The 20633-nt window shown below is 50.6% G+C and overlaps 1 protein-coding gene across 1 annotated transcript in view; it reads left to right on the forward strand.

The window, feature by feature from the left end:
* Positions 1 to 20633, forward strand: part of LARGE1 (LARGE xylosyl- and glucuronyltransferase 1) — a 478500-nt gene that overhangs the window by 238706 nt on the left and 219161 nt on the right. The window contains exon 5 of the mRNA XM_036252192.1: positions 4397 to 4520. Within this exon, the coding sequence (XP_036108085.1) occupies positions 4397 to 4520 (124 nt within the window). The remainder of the gene's footprint in view (positions 1 to 4396; positions 4521 to 20633) is intronic.

The raw sequence follows: 20633 nt of genomic DNA on the forward strand, positions 1-20633 counted from the left end.
GTAAAGGGACCGGAGGAAGGTCATGGAGGGTGCAGCCTCCTGGGAGCGCCTTCAGCATCCTTGTCCACAAGCCTGTTTCTCTGACCCGGCGCCTTCCCTGGAACCAGAGTAGCCTCCCGAATTCCAGCTGTGACCGATGCCTGGGGAGTCCCCCAGACCTGCCTGCTTGCTGTCTCTTGGAGACGGCAAGTCACAGTCCTGAAGAGGTCCCAGCTCTGTCCCAGCCTGCAGTGAGTCCGTCTCTCTCCCCTGTGTCCTGCCTGTTCCCGGCATGCTGTGGTGTCCATGACGTGTCACTGTCTGAGCCACCAAACAAGACTCACACTTTCAGATGTGCCGTGTGCTCTCCTGCCTCAGGCCCGTGCCTGGCTCCAGTGTGCCCCGCGGACTGCCCTCCACCCTCCATCTCTTCCCACCGGAGGTCCAGGTCAATGGCCACAGGTGTGGAAACGTCCTGTCTTCTCTGCTGGTGAGGAGGTGACTCCTCCTCCCGTGCCCTGTGGCGTCCGTGCTGCCCCTTGCGGAACCGCCCTGGACGGTGGCATCAGTTGTTCACCCGTTCTGGGGGTGCCCTTCACTTGCTGTCTGTGGCCGTCGGTTCACACGGCTCCCCGGGGCGGGTGCCATCCCCGCACTTGGCCGTTGCGGTGGCAGCCCAGCGTCAGGTCCCACGCGTGTCCTCGCGTGGAGGAAGCTACTTGTGTTCTCTGTCTGCCAGGCGGACAGCCGCCTGAGGAGGGGACTCCGAGCGCGTTCCTGACGCCCAGCACGAGTTTGCTGCCTGGTAGCTCCTTGTTGCATGTTGACTCATTCACCTCTTTTCTGGGGGCCTGTGGATGCAGGAACTAATCGAAACACTTTATTTGAAAAATGATGCAAAAACGTAGGGAAAATAGCGGTTTCATAGGTGAATGCTGATAATGGTTGTCTTTTTTCACTGGGGCCATGGAACGAAATACCACAGACGGAGCAGCTCGTGACAGCAGAGCCTTGTCTCGCTGGTCTGGAAGCTGGGAAGCCCAGGTCACGGCACCAGCCTGGTCCGGTTCTGCGGGGGGCCTGCTTCCTGGGTGCAGCCCAGCGGCCTCTCTGTGCCTCCACGCGGTGGAAGGAGCGAGGGGTCCCTGGAGCCTCTTGTGTGCGGGCACTGTTCCTTTCAGGGGGCTCTGCCCCGTGACCTGATCACCTCCCAAAGGCCACACCCCCCGGAACCCTCACCTTAGAGGTTAGCGTCCAACATAGTGGGGGGGGGGGCACAAATATTCAGACCGTACCAGTGGTCAACACATTGACATTTTACCACGCACCGGGCTCTTCACCGGGCTGTCTGTGTGTTAGCTCGCTCGCTCCCCGCAGTGGCCAGTGCAGCATTGCCTGCTGTTCCTGTTCCTGTTTGAAGATGGAGAAATCGAGGCCTAGAGAGGGAGTAACAGCCAGGGTTCAGCCCAGCCTCCGGAAGCAGAGCCCCAACACTGCACCACTGATGCGAGGGGGCATTGCCTTTCTCTTCCCGCTGCACGAGTGTTGGTTGAGCACCCATGGGTGCCTGCCCCTCCGCTGGGCTCTGGGATAGAGACGAAAGCTGGCTCCTGTCCTTGGGTCTCACCGTACAGACAGGAGCCGGGTCTGGGTATGGACCACAGCGCTGGGCTGTAAGCGGGAGACTTGCTTTCTGTGCGGTGCCGAGGTAGCAGGGCCGGACGGAGGTGCCCCGAGAAGGTTTCTAGGAACAGGGGGCTGACACAGGGAAGGTGAGCAGAGACTCATGGGACGAGAGAAGGGGAGGGAACAGCACAAGCAATGACACAGGTGCGTGTGGGACGCGTGTTGGAGCAGGTAGAAGTAGCTTGATCCGTGTGGTCTCCTCACCCATGTCTAGACTTGCGCCACCCCTCCGTTGGGGATAAAAATGCAGGTTGACGATACAAGCTAACATTGGTCCATTCTCCATGCCTCAGGCTCTGTCGGGGCTCCTGTGGGAGAGGGGCTGGCTGTGCCGACACGAGGGCCAGATGGACCCTCTGTCTTCTCAGTGACTTTGACTGGCTCCCTCTGATGGAGCCTTCAGTAAGCCACTGGCCAGCGCACGGATCGGGACCCCCTCGGGTCACCAGCCATCGCTGAGGCCTCCTGCCGGGTCTTCAGGGCCTGCAGGGAAGCTGCAGGGCAGGCACGCTCTTGCCCCCCCGTTTAGACGGTTTGATGGAGGAATTTGCAAGTTTCAGGCAATGGTGCCACGGAGAAGCTCTGGGGTGCTCGTTGTTCCTCCAGTCCATGTTTGCGTGTATCGCCCTGTGCACCTGTTAACGTGTGTGGCAAGTCGGCCTTGAGAAGAACTCCTTCAGGTCCAGGCTCCCGCATCCAGCGCCACCCGGCTGTGCCACCCTCCCCTACTCTTGGACACTCAGTCCCCAGATTCTTATCTTCCTCCAGTCCCCAGATTCTCATCTTCCTCCAGTGTGGCTTTCTTCTTGCATCTCCTGTCCTGGAGACATCACTGCCAACCCAGGAATCTGAGGGTCACCTGCTTCTTCCTCTCCATTCCCCCAGAGACTAGGTCTCTTCTCCGACAGCCCTCCAGACAGCTCCCTCCCTGCTGTTCGCTGGGCTGCCTTACTCAGATCCTCGGTTCGCATCCTCCGAGTCCGATCTCAAGTAACGTGTCCACCTCTGTTCGCCTTATCTGTGTACCAGCCACCACCCATCCACCCACTCAGTTCATCTCTGAACTCCTACTACACCCCGTCGCTGGACTAGGTCCTGGGCTGTCCACTTGGACATCCCTGGCATGGCCCTGACCTCCCTGCGCTCACAGTCCGGGGGGGATGTAGACACAGGTGGTCTCTCCCTGAGGGTGGGTGCTTGGTGCTGAGGTGCCTGTCTTCTCGGAAGGGCCCTGACCTAGTCAGGGAAGGATGCCAGGAGCAAGGGATGGCAGACCTCAGAACTGAAGCCTGGGTCAGAGAGCCGCCCATGCGGAATGGGGGAGGGGTGGTGGAGCAGGGAGCAGAAGCAACCCCTGACCTCTGTGCGAGCAGGGATGGTGTGTCTGCTCGCCGCCATGTCCCCGGCACCCTGCTCAGTGCCTGGCAGATCACAGGTGCTCCGTAGGTGTTTGCTGAATGACAGAGCGGGAGGGTTTCCCGCAGAGCAACCCGAAGCTGCAAAGGCCCCGGTGGAAAGAGCTGGAGGCGCGGGACACTGGGGTGGGCTCCGTGTCTGGACCGCGGACGGGGCTGCACAGGAGGCGGGGCGCTCAGGGGCAGGTTGTGTTGCCGCGCACACCTAGCTGGTGACGTCCAGACTGCTGGGCTGGGCGCTCGTGAATTGCTCCCTATGGGCTCTCATCTCTCTCCCGGGCTCTAACCGTGGTCCTGCTAACCACGTCCCTTCCCCACACACCTGTGCTCCGGCCCCTATTCTCCTCGCTCCTTTCGCCCCCCGTCAGAGTCACTTATCCTTTAGGGGGCTGCTTCCCCCCGACTCTTACACATCCTTCCAATGCAGCCAGGACCGGCTCTCCTGTGTCTTTACTCCCATAGCACTTGGGGTGCTGTTGCCACGTTGCCACGTCCCACTTCCTGTGGATAGGGCTGAGGTGCGGATCGCCTGTGTCTGCAAACAGGATGGGCCCCTTGAGGTCGGGACCGGGTCGTTCTCATCCGCAGGTGCCCGTTTGTGGCGTTACAATGTATGTGTACTTACAATGTATGTTACAATGTATTTTTGCTGGCACAGTAGTATTTGCAGTAGTAGTTCTGCTGGAGCCAGGTAGCCTCTCCAGAAGGCCTGTCTGCTGCTGATATTCCATCTCTGTTTGCTGTTGATATGCACCATCTGTGGCACTGGCTCCGTCGGCACGGCGGCCCGATGAGGAGGTTTCTCCACGGTGTGCGAAGGCAGCGCAGGTGTGCAGAGGCCCCCACGCAGACGCGCCTGCACTGGCACGCAAACCCGAGGCCTGGCCCCGTGTGACGCGGGATTGCGTGTGCCGAGGTGGAACGAAGAAGAGCCGTGGGAACGTGGGAAGTGAGGGCGCCTGATACTCGCTGACGGGAGCCCCAGGCGACTCCTTGGGTGCCTGGTTTCTCTGGGAGACGAGCGAGCAGAAATCAGACCTGGGGCTGGCCGCTCGTACAGCCGGTTCCGCGATCGTCTCCCTGGGCTCCCGCACCCGTGTCGCCTCTTCCAGGTGACAGAAAGGGCTGGTCAGCGTTACCCGCGCTGTGCCGTCCCCTCTCCTTCCCGGCCCCGCCATCCTCACCAGGTGGCACTGGTTGGTAACAAGCCTGATGTGAACTGGCCACACGTAACGGATCGCTGAGACAGTTTCTGGGGCTGGAATCCCAAGGCCGCAGCTCTCCCTGCTGACCCTACTTCCTGTGCCTCCCCACAGGCGGAACCCCCTGCACTTCCATCTGGTGGCCGACTCCATCGCCGAGCAGATCCTGGCCACGCTCTTCCAGACCTGGATGGTGCCCGCCGTGCGCGTGGACTTCTACAACGCGGAGGAGCTCAAGGTACGGCGCGGGGCGCCCCGGTCTCCTCCGGCGGTCACGCTTTAGGGGACCTCGGCGATGGCAGGACTCCCAGCTCCCGGCTGGGAGTGGCCGGGCTGTAACAGGTCTGACACCCGTGTCCGCTTTTATCCTCGAAAGCCTTAAAGCGACCACTTCTTTAGCTTGGAGTGTGCACTTGTGCCCACCAAGCCTTTCCAGGGTCCGCGGGCCATTGGCCGGGCACACGGCTGAGAGAGGTCTGTGATGTTATCATCCTGAGAATTCTCTTACCCGTGAGACAGATAAGTGCTGAACTCAGAGTGCAGCGGGCCTGGGCTGGTTCATGGACTCTCATTGACAGGTCATAAGACACAAAGCAGATAACCTGTACCTTTGCCGGGGATGTTTTCCCCCCGGAGGAAAGTGATACGATACAACCTCGTGAGGCAATAAGAGGCTCAGATGAAAGAATGTATGTGGATGTGTCTTTAAGAGACTGCTGAATAGCCCGGCCGGTGTGGCTCAGTGGGTTGAGCATTGCCCCGTGGACCGAGAGGTCCTGGTTCTGTTCCCGGTCAGGGCACTTGCCCGGGTTGCAAGCTCGATCCTCAGTAGGGGGTGTGTAGGAGGCAGCGGATGTTTCCCTCTCATATCAATGTTTCTATCTCTCTCCCTTTCTCTCTCTCTAAAAAAAACAATAAAAAACAAACAAACAAAAAAGACTGCTGAGCTCTGGCCAGTTTGGCTCAGCTGTTAGAGTGTCGGCCCACGGACCAGTGAGTTGCGGGTTCGATTTTGGTCAAGAGCACATACCTACCTGGGTTGCGATTCGTCCCTGGCCCTGGTTGGGAGGTAACCAGTCGATGTCTCTCTTTCACATTGATGTTTCTCTCTCTCTCTCTCTCTCTCTCTCTCTCTCTCTGTCCCACTCTGTCTGATGATAAATAGAAAAGTATTGTTGGGTGAGGTATTTAAAAAAAAAAGTGATGCTGAATAAACAGTAAGCATTATGTTGGGCCAGAGGGTTTCAACCAAACGAGACCCATTTGGTCACGTCACTCCCTTGTTTACAATCCGTCCGCTGTGCCCTGGTGCTGGTATCACCGCGAGCCGCCTCTGGTCCGGAGGTCCATCTGGCTCTGCACTCTCCCCTTCCCTGCAAATCACTCTGACCGCTCTGAGAAACCACCTCTGCGTCTCTCTGCCTTTCTCCGGTGCCGGGGTGTTCGCTCTTCTGTGCCTCCTGCCTGACACGCCCTTCCACTTACCTGGTCCCCCTCCTGCTCACCCTCAGAGCACAGGCACACTGCCACTCCCTGAGGCCCTGCCCGACTTCTCCAGAAAAGAGAGGCGCAGTTTCCATTCACTTTCGTGTCTGCGGCGTTAGCTTCACCCCCTCGTGGTGGGGAGGGGACAGGCACTCCGTGTCCTTTTCTGTCCTTCTGGTGCATCGTCGGTACCCTGCATTGCTTGTGGATTTAACAAATTGCTGTTATTAGAGGAACATGTAAGTTTGCAAAAATACGTGATACTCCATCTCCAGTCACCTTGGGAAGGACTAAACACCTAGGCATGAGGCTGAGTCTAGCAGATTGCTTGTTCCAAACCCCATAGAGCCATTATCTTTTCATCTCAGAGCCATAACATTTTAAATAGATCACGGAGATGCTGGCCAGGTTCTGATTTCCCCATATTTCAGGCTCTGAGGTTGATGGAGACGTTCAGAACCTGGCATTTGGGGATTGTCGTGGTAATTTGTGTGCCATTCCAATCTATTCTGAGCTAAAATTGATTAACACTCTTAAAAAGGGAAAAACAAAATTTAGCAAATTGCTGTGCTAATTAAGGTAAAAGCAAGCCACTCCGACTCCCCGGGTCCGCGCGCCCGCCCCGCGGGGAAGAGCGCGAGGAGTCCAGCGGCTCCTGCCCCTCCCCCTCCGTTCTCCTCTCTCTTCGCCGTCTGGGGCCATGATCTTTACACACCTGTACCCTCTACCTCAGAAAAAGTGAAGAAAAGTGGCAGGAAAATGAAGCGCCAAGTTCATCTCCTGGCTTGCCACTGACGAACTCTCTCGTGTGGTTCTGAGTCCGGCTCCGTCAGCGGTCGGATGGGCCGGGCAGTGCCCGCTGCCCTAGGAGGGATCAAATAAGGTGACGCGTGCCAAGGCCGGGCAGTGCCCGACGTGCAGCAGCCTCTTCCGCGTGCCCGGCTCTCCGTGGCAGCCCAGGCACCACGGGATCGAACTGCTCCCGACTGTGTAGCCTGTTACGAAATCCTTGGGTAGTTGGAGGGTGGAAGGTGGAAGGTACCAGGTGCTGAAACCTGCCAGAACTCCAGGAGGTCTTGGAGGAAAGGGTGGGAGGGGCAGAGACCGGTGTTCTCTCTGCTGCGCCCTTGGATGCGCGTAGGCCCGCTGCTCCTTATTTCACAGACTGGACTTGATCCATTTGGATGGAGGGCTCCATGCCTTAAAAAAAAAAACACAAGACGATAAAAGATACCATCTGGATGAGTTCTGAAGGGTCTCACCTCCCGTGTCCTGTGCTCTGGCCCGATTCTGCTGTTGGTCGTGCCATGCCAGGCCTCCAACATCTGCATTTCCGTCCTCCTCCCAGTCACATACCTCTCTCCCATAGATCGGGGTCAGGCAAGAACCCAGTGAACACATGGCGTGTGACCGCATTTTATAGGACACAGTTTTCCATGAACGATCATAATAGCTGTAATAATAAATGTATACGTAACGGCTCAACCTGCCCCAGACCACGACTGCCACTCGTCCCCACCCGAGCCTCTCCTGGCTCGTAGCTCAACCATCTGTCTGCTCCGTCGCTCATCCAGAACCCAGTAGTTCGTCTTGGGTGGGACCCTGTCCGTCACGCCATGTCTAAGCTCCCACGTCCCGGGCTCGTCCCCAGCTCCCCTGCCCGAATGCCAGTCTCCACGCGGGTGATCTTCCCCAGCACGGGAGCGACGTTTCCCTGGCTGAGTCTCTGCCCTTCCACGCTGCTCGCTTCTCCTCCAAATCTGTTCTCCGTCAGCAGCGTGGGGCAGCTGTCCCAGAAGCACGCCAACCACCGCCATCCCCCGCCATCCCCTCTCCTCTGCAGAAAACCTTCGACGGTCCTCAGCTGAGGAGTGTGTTCCTGCACAGCCCGGCGCCTGCCTCCTTCCAGCCTCCTCGTGTACCACGTGCACCCTTGCTCACTCGCTAGGTCTTCAGACTTGCTGTGTTCCTTCCCTCCCCCGGGGCCTTTGCACGGGTTATTCTGCGGGTTAACCGCTGTCCCAGCCTCCCCCCCGCCCCATGGCTAATAAATCCCGACCTCTGCTCGCGCGGCATGTGGAGGCGGACCGTGCTTTATGGCACCGCACAGATGTTACCTTTTTCGCAAATTAAAGGCAAGACCCTCCATCAGCAAAAAGATGACACCTGGCTTTGTCTCCGTACTCGCTTGACTGCGGTGGTCTGGAACTTAACCCGCCCCTCTCTCCGAGGTCTGCCATGCTTGGGGAACCCTTCGCTGCCTTCATCGTCGCCTAGGGGTCCCTTTGTCATGTGCCGTCATCGGATCACAAACATTTCGTCGGTAAACTCGTGGCACGGGGTAACCTCTCCTGCTGGTCAATGTCTGTCTGTCCCCCAGACAGGGCCGCACCGTGTCTGCTGCTCGTCACCCTCATATCCTTGTGCCGGTGTGATTCCTGGCTCGTGACAAAGTTGCTAATGAAGGGCCCACAGTACGCTCGGAGCTGGGCCCCGGGGAGGACTCCAGTCATTGGGAAGCAGTTTCTTTGTCACAGTCAGGGCTCCCCACATTCCTGAGGCCACTTGTACCAGGGACCCTGCGGTGTCATAAATAAGGCAGCTGCGTCCGCGCCACCCCTCGGAAAGTCCCCGCGGCAGCCCTGGGACAGGTGCAGGTCTCTCCACGGCAGGTGCACCAGGAAGGGACGCAGTGAACCCATGGGCCAGCTGACGGGGAAGGAAGAACAGGAGGTGGGGCCGTAGTGCGTTCAGGAGGCTGGTCGGTCGGGGCCTTGGGATGACCTTCCTCAGACCCCCTCCTGCGGCCCCTAATTATACCTGCCATGCAGGAAAGGGGGGGACGGGAAAGGACATTTAGGAAGCATCGGCATGACTCGAGCCGATCCGTGGGGAATTCGCAGTGGGCCGGTGCGTGTCTCTCCGTCATGACCACTTCGTGTGGATTTGCAGATAGTGATGCCTTGGCCCACGTGTCTCCGTGGCCTGTGACAAATGCTCAGGGTCTTTCTCATGTTTACCCGCCTGTTCATTCCCAGCCTCCGAGTGTCCATATCAGCGGCTCCGGGGTGAGGACAGCTTTGCTCTGGGAACTCCCCACAGACATGTGGCCGCTGTCACAGAGGGGAGGGCGGGGCGAGAGGGGCTGGTTTTCGTGTGGAGCTTTATGGGTGGCAGCGTGCTGTCACTCACCGCCCACCACAGCCCCGTGGGGTGGAGAGAGAAGTTTTATTACTTCCCTCTCACCCGTGATTCATGAATTGAAGCTCAGAGTTGAAGAGTATTTGCCTAAGATCAGACTGCTAATAAATGCCAAGGCTGACACTTGACTATTCCCTTTCCAAGTGAGATGATATGAGATATGGGATTGTGTGATTCAGGAGACGCGGCCCGGAAAGGGGGGACACGGGCTGCGGCCCCTGGGGACCGTGGCTGCCGCTGCGGAGTGGCGTCTGAACGCAGCAGTCCTGTTTCCAGTGACTCCGGAGCCCGTGGGCTGTGGGGCTGCGTCTCTTGTTTACGGGCGACGTCATGGTGTGTTGGGTGGTGTGGGTCTCCAGGCACGCTCACGGCTGTGAAGCGGGTCCTGGTAGTAACCACTGTACAGATAAGGAAACTGAGAACCAGAGAGGTCACAGAACCCAACCCCCGTGCACAGCTAGTCCGTGGCAGAGCCGGGATTCAGACCCAGAAATATCTCACTCCACAACCCATGCTCTTCCTCCCATGTCATCAGTCTTTCTCAGTGGCCTGTTTTTTTCTTTGTTTGTTTTTAAAATTTTGTTTCCTTTATTGGTTTTAGAGAGAGAGGAAGTGAGAGGGAGAGAGAGATGGAAACATCGATGAGAGAGAAAATCGATTGGCAGCCTCCCGCACGCCCCCCACACGCCCCCCACTGTGGATCAGGCCCACAACCTGGGCATGTGCCCTGACGGGGAATCGAACCGGTGACCTCGTGGTGCATGGATCAGTGCTCAGCCACTGAGCCACACCGGCCAGGCTCAGTGACCTGTTTTTAAACTAAGATAATTGTATCTAGACAGGGGTTCTCTGAGCTCTCGGGGGTGTTCTTTTTCCGGTTGTTTCTGAAGAACAAGTGTGTTAAGCGTGACCCCTGCATTTAAAGGCCTGCTGGGAACGGAGCTTCCCGCTGGGGACAGAGGCATCGTGCTAATGAGGCTGCTGAGTTCGGGGCGCCCCGCCCCTCCATCCAAGGCTCGTTTTCCAAACCCAGCTGGAGAGTTCACCTTAATCAGAGAAACGCATCTTCCAGTGTCAGGCGTGATGTGACCTTGCATGCCTGTCAGCCTTTGATCATGCCCCCATGTGGCCCAGAGAGTCACCCCCTTGCCCCCCTGGGGCGAGGAGGATCCTGAGCTGGTGAGGGGAAGCGGCTGGGGCAGGGGCTGTTTCACGAGTCGCCTGTGTACATGGGAGCCCTCCTTCCTCACCTTTGCTCTCAGACGTGATGCTGGCCTGTTCCCAGCCACAGAAAGATTACGAAGCGGAAGTCGGGACGATGGTGACTGGAAATACTGACGGTCGACTCTCAGAGGTGGCTTCCTCCTCATGCTCAGCTGCCTGTGTCCTGGCCCCCGTGGGGACTGCAGAAGCTCTCTAGGCACCTGCAGTCCTTTGGGAGACAAGGTTCTAAGGTTGCCCTTGCTGGAGGAGGGGCCAGACGGCTGCCCACCCTCCCCGTTTCCTGGGACGATATGCTTTCTGAATGACGGCCACTTACAGGGAGGGGCTCCTGATGCCGTGAAATCACAGGGTCTCAGGGTTGGAAGTTAGCCCGGTGCTCATACCTCTTATTGGACAAGTGAAACCCAGGAGGGTTAAGGAAGGCTTCTAAGATCTCACAGGTGATTCTTTCCAAAAGGCATCTTCCCGCAATTGGATCTGGGTTTTATGATTGCCAGGCCCGGGACACAGCGCCAAGGGACCACACTTGGCAGGGGCTGTGCTCCGAGCACTGTGATCACATGCCCGGGGTGGGGGGCTGGACAGTTGCAGTTAGGTGTGGCCTACAGAGGAAGGCGAGAAGGCCCGGGACGTGTCTCAGGCAGGACGTGACCCACTCTGAGATGCCCTGCAGAAGAATGAGAACTGAAGGCAGGTGTGTGTGACCTTGGGCATTGCCTTGTGTGGTTGAATTATGTGGTAAGACACAGAGCTCAATTGTCTTTCAGTGCCGGTGGCTCATCTCTCCTTTGTTGGTGAAGACGAAATGCGGTAAACGAGGTATTGTAGCGGACGGCACCGTCTTGGCCCATGGTAGGCACTCAGCAAATTCGCGTCCCTTCCCTTCCCCTCTCGAGGATTTGAAGATGGATTGTGATTCGCCTCTTAAGTCTCTTCTTCCCAAACCCATCATGTCAGCACACCTTGTCTTCCCCTTCCAGGACCCATCGACTGCTGACCTCTCATCAGAGACTGTACATTACATTTGAGGTTGTTTTTCTAGAATAGTTTATGGATTCAGGCTCCTGTTCCTTCTCTCCTTTCGGGTCTCCTGTTATGCAGAAGGGCTGGCTGAACTTAAACAGTATGTCCTAGTCTGGACATATCATTTAACCTTAGCGTTCTCCCGTTTTCTTTATTGCTTCACTGGCTCCTGGAACATCCGTGTGGTTTGTGGATATCAGGGCTGGTTTTTAAGGGCAGCAGTGTTAGCCTGGTGTTCGGCGTTCCTCTCTTGGAGAGCAAGGTCACAGATCGGACATTGATAAGTAAAATTCATTTGAAAACGTATTTAGAGGACGGGTCTTTGGCTTTTAAATCTGAGACGTGGAAAATTGTAGACAGCCATCAGAAATTGTAATCTGCATTAGAAGAGACTCGTTCTGTGTCATTTGTACAATTCACTTTATCCGCTGGCAAATGTTTCTTTATGTAATGGAGTGTCCTAATGGATGGGCCCTGTCCCCTTCTGAGTCATAGAATCTTAATTAGGAAGGAACGTGGCATTCATCCAGCATAACTTTTCACTGTCGTCCGTAATATCCTACATAAATGGCCATTGCTCTTCTGCTTTTGAATACTTCCAGAGATAGGAGATCATTACCTCCCGAAGGACCTTGCTCCATATTTAGAAGCTCTGTTAGAAACATCCGCCGCGTGCTGCGCGGAGTCTTCATCTTGTCGAGCCTCTGCATTGGTCCTGAGTGCTAATAACGACCAAATGCAAGTGTCTGTACCGTCGTGTGTTAGCGTACCTGCTTTCCCCACTAGGCTGTGAGAACCAGGAGGCCAGGGCAAAACCTGGCCAGGAGTGGCCGCCACCAGTGCATGGGTTCTGTATTTGGGGCTGCAGAGGGAGCGGATCGGTCAGGTGTCTGAGGACCTGGCATGTCTGCTGAGTCCTCTCCTCACCATGCCCACCCCCTCCACCGTACCCTGAATGGCAGTGCTCAGGCCCCCTTAAAGGTGTCCTCCGGCATGTCTGTGTAGTACACGGCTTCCAAGTTGTTACCTTCCTCGAACGTGCTCATGTTTGTCTGTTTCATGCACCGCCATTTTCCCAGGTCTACGTCGGTGACATGTCCCACCAAGAGCTATCGTTGGTCTGCGCTCAGAGACACTCATTTGAAGCAGTGAAATGCCCCCTGACCCATCTTTTCCCCATCTTGAGCATTGATCCCTTTTCATGTTCATTGCTGCGGCCTCATTCAGGGTTCATTCAGCGGGATGAAGAAGGAAATGCTTCCATGCACCTCATTTCCTTGTGTCTTCTCGAGAGCCCCGCCCTGTAGCAGCAGCACGTGCGTCCGTTGTTAGGCAGGTTACGAAGGACTCGCAGCTGCTGCTGCTCAGAGGTGTGGCGGTGCTGAAGCCCGGGTCCCCCGCCCTCAGTGCCGTGTTACTCTCTTGTACCGCACATCTTACCCTTCCAGACTTGAGTTTAAAAACAACTTCAGTGATTCGAGTACGTGGTTTATGACGATGGACTTTGGAACGTCAGCTGGACCAACATGAAGAGAAAGGAAGGAAAGACCAGAGATAGTTGACGGGCCATGAAAAAGGAATGGGCGGAGAGGACTGGAAGTTATGGTGAGGTCTGGAAGTTTCTGCCGTGAGGACGGGGTCTTTGTCCAAACGCTCTGAAAAGGCTAGAAGGCTAGTTCCGGGGAGTGCAAGTTTGGAACTCTGCAGTTGTAGACATACATTTTTTGGCATTGAACAGCGGAGGCGGTGTGGCACAAAGTTCATAAGAGGGGCCTCAGGCACTCCAAGGCCAAGGTGTTAGATGGTCCGTCCAAAAAATGATATAATCCAAAAAAATTGTCAAGAGCTGAAAAGAATTCTATTCATGCAGGTCAGAAGGGGGCAGGCCCCAACAATCCAGGTAGAATCGGCGTTAAGTTGTTTATATCAGGGTACATGCTAGAACTTTTTTTTTAATTATAAGGATTAAAAAAATCCTTCTATTAGGAATAATAATAACTTTCATTAATAAGAATTGATTATGTGCCAACATAATAGCTTTACATGCATAATCTTATTTTATCCCCACCATAAGCCTTGAGATGAGTGTAATTATTTTCACAGGAAATGGAAGCTCATAAAAAAGACTTGAAATTACTCAGCGTTGTGGAACCAACATAGGAATGAATCCGAGTAGTCCAGCTCTTGAGCAGTGCTGTCCAATAGGGAAATCAAGATGTAATTTTGAAGCCCTGGCCCATGTGGCTCAGTTGGTTGAGCGTCATCCCATGCACTAAGAGGTCAGTGGTTCGACTCCCGGTCAGGGCACATGCCCGGGTTACAGGCTCAATCCCCTGTAGGGGGCGTGCAGGAGGCAACTGATTGATGTTTCTCTCTCTCTCTCTCTCTCTCTCTCCACCCCCCTTCCTCTCTTTCTAAAAATCAATAAAAACCATATAGTTTTTAAAAAGATGTAGTTTTAAATTTTCTAATAGCCACATTTACAAAAGCACAATGAAACAAGTGGAAATGCATTTTAATAATATATTTTATTTAATCCTGTATATCCAAATTATTTCACCATGTGAGCACTATTCTAAAAATTACCTAGGAGCTATTGCCGTACCTTTTCTTGTATTCTGTTCTGGAATCCGATGCATATTTTACCTCTCAGTTTGGACTCACTTCATTTCAAGTGCTCAGCAGCCAGATATTTTTTATTGATTTTTAGAGAGGGGGGGGGAGAGAGAGGGAGAGAGATAGAAACATTGATGAGAGAGAACATCGATTGACCGCCTCCTGCATACCCACCACTGGGGATCAGGCCCACAACCTGGGCATGTGCCCTGACCTGGAATCGAACCAACAACCTCCTGGTGCATGGGTCTATGTTCAGCCACTGAGCCACACTGGCCAGGCAAGAACTTGATTTTTAAGGCTACACTGTACAGTGGAGAGAAACATATCATGTCTGAAGAATAGAAATTCTACCTCGGGTTTTTTCATACAGTAATAGATGTCCTAATAAAATGTCTACAGAGCTTTGAACAAAAATAAATTAATAAATAAAGACAGAGACCCAAGAATACCAGCCAAGTTCTCTCATGTATAAAAACAACAGAAAAATGATATGCTATGCAAGAGCGCACACAATATACCCCAGTGTATATTGCCTGAAGAAAGTATCAAAAGTCATTAGCCAGCCAACCAAAAAAAGGAATCAAAATGAATATTCATGAACAAAGAGGTCTTGTGTTAAAGGGGCAGGCGGGGCGCACCGAAAGGGCGTTACATGTGGAATGATCCATAAATAATTGTTTTAAGTCCTTTGCAAAGCCGAATGCAGATTACAGGAGTTGCTCTGGAAAACAGAGAGCCCACTGCTCACATTTTCAGACAGTCTGGGAAGTGTGCCTTGGGTTTAAAAGCTAAGCTTTTTGTGTTTTGTTCTGTAACTCAGGTGTGATTTTTTGCTCTCACTCTGATCATCAATGAAAAAAGGTGAGATTTTTTTTCAAAGCTGAAATGTGACCACTGGTAAAGTTTTATTTTATTTTATTTTTTTTATTTTTTTATCCTCACCCGAGGACATTTTTCCATTTTTTGTTCAGGTAGAGTGGGAGGGAGAGAGAGGAACAGAGAGAGAGAGAGAAACATCGAAGTCAAGGGACACATCGAGTGGCTGCCACCCTCATGACCAACCAGGGCCGGGGACAAACTGCAACCGAGGTACATGCCCTTAGCGGGAACCGAACCCGGGTCTCTCAGGACTGCAGGCCGACGCTCTAACCGCTGAACAAAACCGGCCAGGGCAACCACTGGTAAAGTTTTAAATAGAATTAAAACTTAAGTTATTGGAGATGATTATTGCAAAGGAAACAAACCTTTGTAAATTAGGTAGGAAGCAAACAATATGAGAAAGAAAAATTGATTCTAGGATGTCCGGTATCCATATGGGGGAAAAAATTAACCTTGATCCTCACTTTATACTATTTCCAAAAATTAGCTTGAAATGAATCTTCCACCTAAATGCGAGAGCTGAAACTCTAGAACAGATGGAAAGAAAGCAGAGGTGAAAATCTTAGTGACTTTTAGTTAGGCAACGGTTTCTGAAAGAGAATGTAAAAAGCACAAACTGAAAAAGGAAATAGTCAATAAATTGGACTTCATCTAAATTGATAGTTTTGTTCTTCCAAAGACATTGATAAGAAAATAAGATGACAAGCCACAGACTGGGAGAAAATATTTGCAAAGCCCAGGTCTGATGAAAGAACTGTATCTGGAATACATAACTCTTACAGCCGTGGCAAGAAGACAGATGACCCAGATTTTTTTTTTTAACCCTCACCTGAGGATGTTTTTCCATTTATCTTCAGATAGAGAGGGAGGGAGGGTGGGAGGGAGAAGCATCAATGTGAGAGAGACACATCGACTGATTGCCTCCCCCATGACCCTAACCATGGCCAGGGACCGAACCACAACCGAGGTACGTGCCCTTGACCGGATTTGAACCTATGACTCTTTGGTCTACGGGCCAATGCTCTAACCACTGAGAAAAACCAGCCAGGGAAAGATGACCCAGATTTTAAGAGACACATAACCAAAGAGGGTATAGAGATAGCCAGTAAATGCGTGAAAAAATGCTCACCATCATTAGTCATCAGGGGAAGTGAAATTAAGATGATCATGACAGTCCAGCCGCTGTGGCTCAGTGGTTGAGCGTTGACCCATGAACCAAGAAGTCACCGGTTCGATTCCCAGTCAGGACACATGCCCAGGTTGTGGGCCCAATTCCCAGTGGGGGGCATGCAGGAGGCGGCCAGTCAATGTTCTCTCTCATCGATGTTTCTGTCTCTCCCTCCCTCTTACTTCCTCTCTCTCTGAAATCAATAAAGGAAAAAAAATTTTTTTTAAAAGATAATCATGACATGACTTCATACCCAATACAATGGCTTAGACTAAAAGGCTGATAATACAAAGTGTGGGTGAAAATGTGGGACAACCAGAACTGGCAGACATTGCTGGTGGAAGTGTAAAAGGGAACAACCATGTAGGAAACTAGTTCGTTAGTGTCTTAAAAAGTGAAACAGACATGAAAAACCCGGCCCACAGTTCCAGTAGGAATTGCATGATTGCAGTGCTGCAGTTCTGCTGGGTATTCATCCGAGAGAAATAAAAACCTACAAGATGGGGCACAAGTAGGTTTACGGCAGTGAGTACGTAAAACAGAGTTTATTCTTGTGTAACTGTTTGTTAATGATTGTGTCATTTGCCATATGAACTACTGTAAACCTACTTTTGCCCCACCCAGTCTGTGCACACAGATATTTGTTCTTGAATATTCATAGAACCCAGATGTCCATCAGCTGGAGAGTGGGTGAACAGTGGCGGTACATCCATTCAGTAGACTGGTACTCAGCAGTGAGAAAGAATGGACTGATGATACTTGCAGCAATATGAATACAACTCAACTTGTATGTTACGTGAAATGAAGCCCGGCACCAAAGCTGGCATGTTGTGATTCCATTTCTACAAAATTCTTAAAAGCAGGACAGAAGTTACTAGGGGCCAGTGAGTAGAGGGGTGGGGGGCTGCTAAAAAGGGGTGATGGAATTGTTTTATAAAGTGATTGTTGCGGTGGTTTCAGACTATATATTTGTTGAGTTGCACATTGAAAAGAAGTGATTGTAATGTATGTACATTTTTCTCAAAGCTGAAGAATAATGTATTAAGATTACTATTATAAAAGCAAAACCAAGCATCATTTATATGAATAAATGTAAATGCTTTAAAGTCTTCTATTATTAAACAAAAACTCTGATACTTGATTAAATAGCAATATCTTTTTAATATTTTATTTTTCAAGTCCAGTTTACATGCAGCAGTACATTGAATCAGTTTCAGGTGTACAGCATAGTGGTTAGACAATCATACACTTTATAAGTGGTCCCGCCAATATTTCAAGTACCCACCTGGCACCAGACATAATTATTACCATTTTATTGACTATATTCCCTATGCTGTACTTTACATCCCCGTGACTATTCTGCAACTACATATTTGTACTTCTTTTTTTTTTTTGGTACGTGCCCCTAGCGGGAACCGAACCCGGGACTCTCTGGTCCGCAGGCCGATGCTCCAACTGCTGAGCCAAACCGGCCAGGGCATATTTGTACTTCTTAACCCTTCACCTTTTTCACCCAGCTCCCGTCCGCTTCCCTCTGGAAGCCATCAGTCTGTTCTCCACACCTGAGTCTCTTTCTCTTTTGTTTGTGTGTGTATTTTGTTCTTTAGATCCCCTATGGAAATCAAATCACATGGTATTTGTCTTTCTCTGTCTGACTTATTTCACTTAGCATAATACCTTTTAGGTCCATCCATGCTGTCTCAAAGGTTTCATTCTTTTTAATGGCTGAGTACTATTCTATTGTGTAAATAAATGTACCACAACTTTTGTGTCCAGTCATCTACTGATGGGCACTTGGGTTACTTGCACAGCTTGGCTGTTGTAAATCGAGCTGCAGTGAATAGAGGGGTACGTATATTCTCTCTTTCAAATCAGTGTTTTGGGCTTCTTTGGGTATATACCCAGAAATGCAATCACTGAGACATAGGCGGTTCTGTTTTTAAATTTTTAAGGAAACTCCACACTGTTTTCCATGGTGGCTGCTCCAGTCTGCATTCCCACCAACAGTGCATGAGGGCGCCCTTTTCTCCACATCCTCTCCCACACTTGCTCTTTGATTTATTGATGATGGCCATTCTGACAGGAGTAAGGTGATATTTCACGGTGGCATTAGCATTAATTTGCATTTCTTTGGTAATTAGTGACTTTGCGCATCCTTCCATATGTCTATGGGCTGTCTGTATGTCCTCTTGGGAGAAGTGTCAGTCCTCGGCCCACTTTTAAATTAGGTTGTTTGGGGTTTTTTGGTGTGAAGTTCCATGAGTTCTTTATATATTATAGATATTAACCCCTAATCATTGGTGAGTATGCTCTCGCATTCAGTAGGTTGTCTTTTCATTTTGTTAATGATTTCCTTTGCTGTAAAAAGTCTTTTTACTTTGGTATAGTCCCATTGTTTATGTTGTCTTTTGTTTTTTCTTGCCTGAGGAGATAGACCAGAAAAATACTGCTATGAGAAATGTCTGTAGAACTGCCTATGTTTCTTCTAGGATTTTCACGGTTTTTAGTCTTAATGTAAATCTTTAACTCGTTTCAAGTTTATTCCTGTGTACGCTGTAAGAAAGTGGTTTTGTTTTTTTTTATCCACCTATCTCTCCAATTTTCCCATCACTACGTATTAAAGCTACTGTCTTTATTCAATGTGTGTTCTCACCTCCTTTGTCATATATGAACTGACCATGTAAGTGTGGATTATTTCTGGGCTCTCTGTTCTGTCCCATTGGTCTATGTGTCTGCTTTTATTCCATCCCCGAGCTGTTTTTATTACTCTAGCCCTATAGTATCGTTTGATATCAGGTGGTGTGCTTTGTTCTCCAACTTTGTTCTCCTTTCTCAAGATTACTGTGGCTGCTCGGAGTCTTTGGTGGTTCCATAGACATTTTTGGATTATCTGTTCTCATTCTGTGGAAAATGCTACTAGTGTTTTGATAGGAACTGAGTTGAATCTATACAGTACTTTGGATAGTATGGACATTTTAATGATGTTAGTTCTTCTTATTTATGAGCACAGTATATGCTTCCATTTGTTTGTATCTTCTACAATTTTTTCAGTGTCTTATAATTTTCTGAGTACAGGTCTTTTGCCTCCTAGATTAAATTTATTCCTAGAAAGGTTATTGATGCAATTGCAATTACAAAATAGCAATTTCTTAACTGTGTGCTTATTATCTTCAAGAAAAACAACTGAAATAAGTTATAAATTTAAAAATAAAATTTATCTTAGGATATCTCAAACATATGAAGACAAATATGGCATGGATATGTTCATTTCAGGTATAAATACAATGAAATATATAACTATATAATTTCATATATTATACAGTATAAATATAGTACAGTATAAATAACATATTTAATGTAATATATAATATAAATATATTGAATGTAATAAAATGTATTTATTTAGATAAATTTAATCATTTTGGATTGGTGCCACCCATCATGTAATATATAAAGCAAAAACTGATAAAAATATAGGATAGATTAGGAGAGTTTCCGCCAATGAAAAGGCAAATTATATTGTTAATGACAAAGGCAGTTTTTAAAATATAATTGATATCAATAAATATCAAACTTCATATCCATAAAACAGAATAAAAATGATTTCCAAATGTTCATGAAAAAAATTACATACACTTAGGGCCTTCCTGATTCAGAAATGAAGATGGTGACCATTGAATTTCACGTTCCACTTGGTAACTTAAGTAGGAGCCATGGTATGGACCTGCGGAACACAGAAGGAAGATGAAGTTCACGGCGCCAATTCATGAAGAAACGTAAAAAACAGAAAATCAGAATGGAAAACGTTAAAGCTGGTTCTGCATGTGAGAAACTGGCAGACGTCTGGCAAATTTAGTACTGAACAATGGAGAAAAATATCAATAAGCTAAACAGCGAATACGATGGCTTACAATAATGTGCATAAAATGGTAATAAAATAACAGCCACCACCACCATTTATTTAGTACTTAGATGCCAGATACAGTACTAAACCTTTAATATGAGTTTATCTCATTTAACTCTCACAACAGCCCTTAAAAAGCAGTGCTATCGGGATCCCATTTTGCAGACGAGGAACCTGAGACTAGAAACAATTTGGCCAAGACATCTCTGCTAGAAAGCGGTGGAGACAGGAATGAAGACCTTCAGCCTGGCCCTGGGCTTAACAACATGGAACATCCATGCTGACTTAGGGAAGCGTTGAGGGGTAATCCCCTGTTCACCTGAAGTGATGTTTGCATACAGGCAGAGCCCGGAGAGCGTGCGGGCCTGGTTCCAGACCACGCCAACGAAGTGCTTCTTAGTCTCTTTGCTGGTGGAGGGTCTGGCCTGCAGTCTGTAAGAGCTCAGCAGCCGGGAAGAGTGATGAGGTGCGGTGTGCCTGTGTATGACTGCCAGTCGTTTGAGGCACTGTCAGCCCTCATTATTTTGAATTAAACTCTCCTTTTGAGGTCTGGCAGCTCTGACAGCTAGCTCGAGTTCAGACCACACACCAGTGCACAGTGCAGCTCCAAGGTGCTGGGTCTCAGGATTCCCTCCCCCACACCAGCCACCTTTCACCATGGAGCTAAAGACCAGTGTGTGTCCTGGCAGGGTGTGTTGCGTGGTGGAGTTTATCTCCAGGTCACCTTATGCAGGGCGTCCAAAGTTTGGGGTCCTGACTTTATGCAGTGTCTTCTCTCTGACTCCTAATCAGCCAGACCACGGGCCTTACCTTCTCTCAAATGCACCCCAGCCATTGCCATGGAAGCT

Source organism: Molossus molossus, unplaced genomic scaffold, assembly GCF_014108415.1.
Source record: "Molossus molossus isolate mMolMol1 unplaced genomic scaffold, mMolMol1.p scaffold_m16_p_10, whole genome shotgun sequence".
Classification (NCBI taxonomy): Eukaryota; Metazoa; Chordata; class Mammalia; order Chiroptera; family Molossidae; genus Molossus; species Molossus molossus.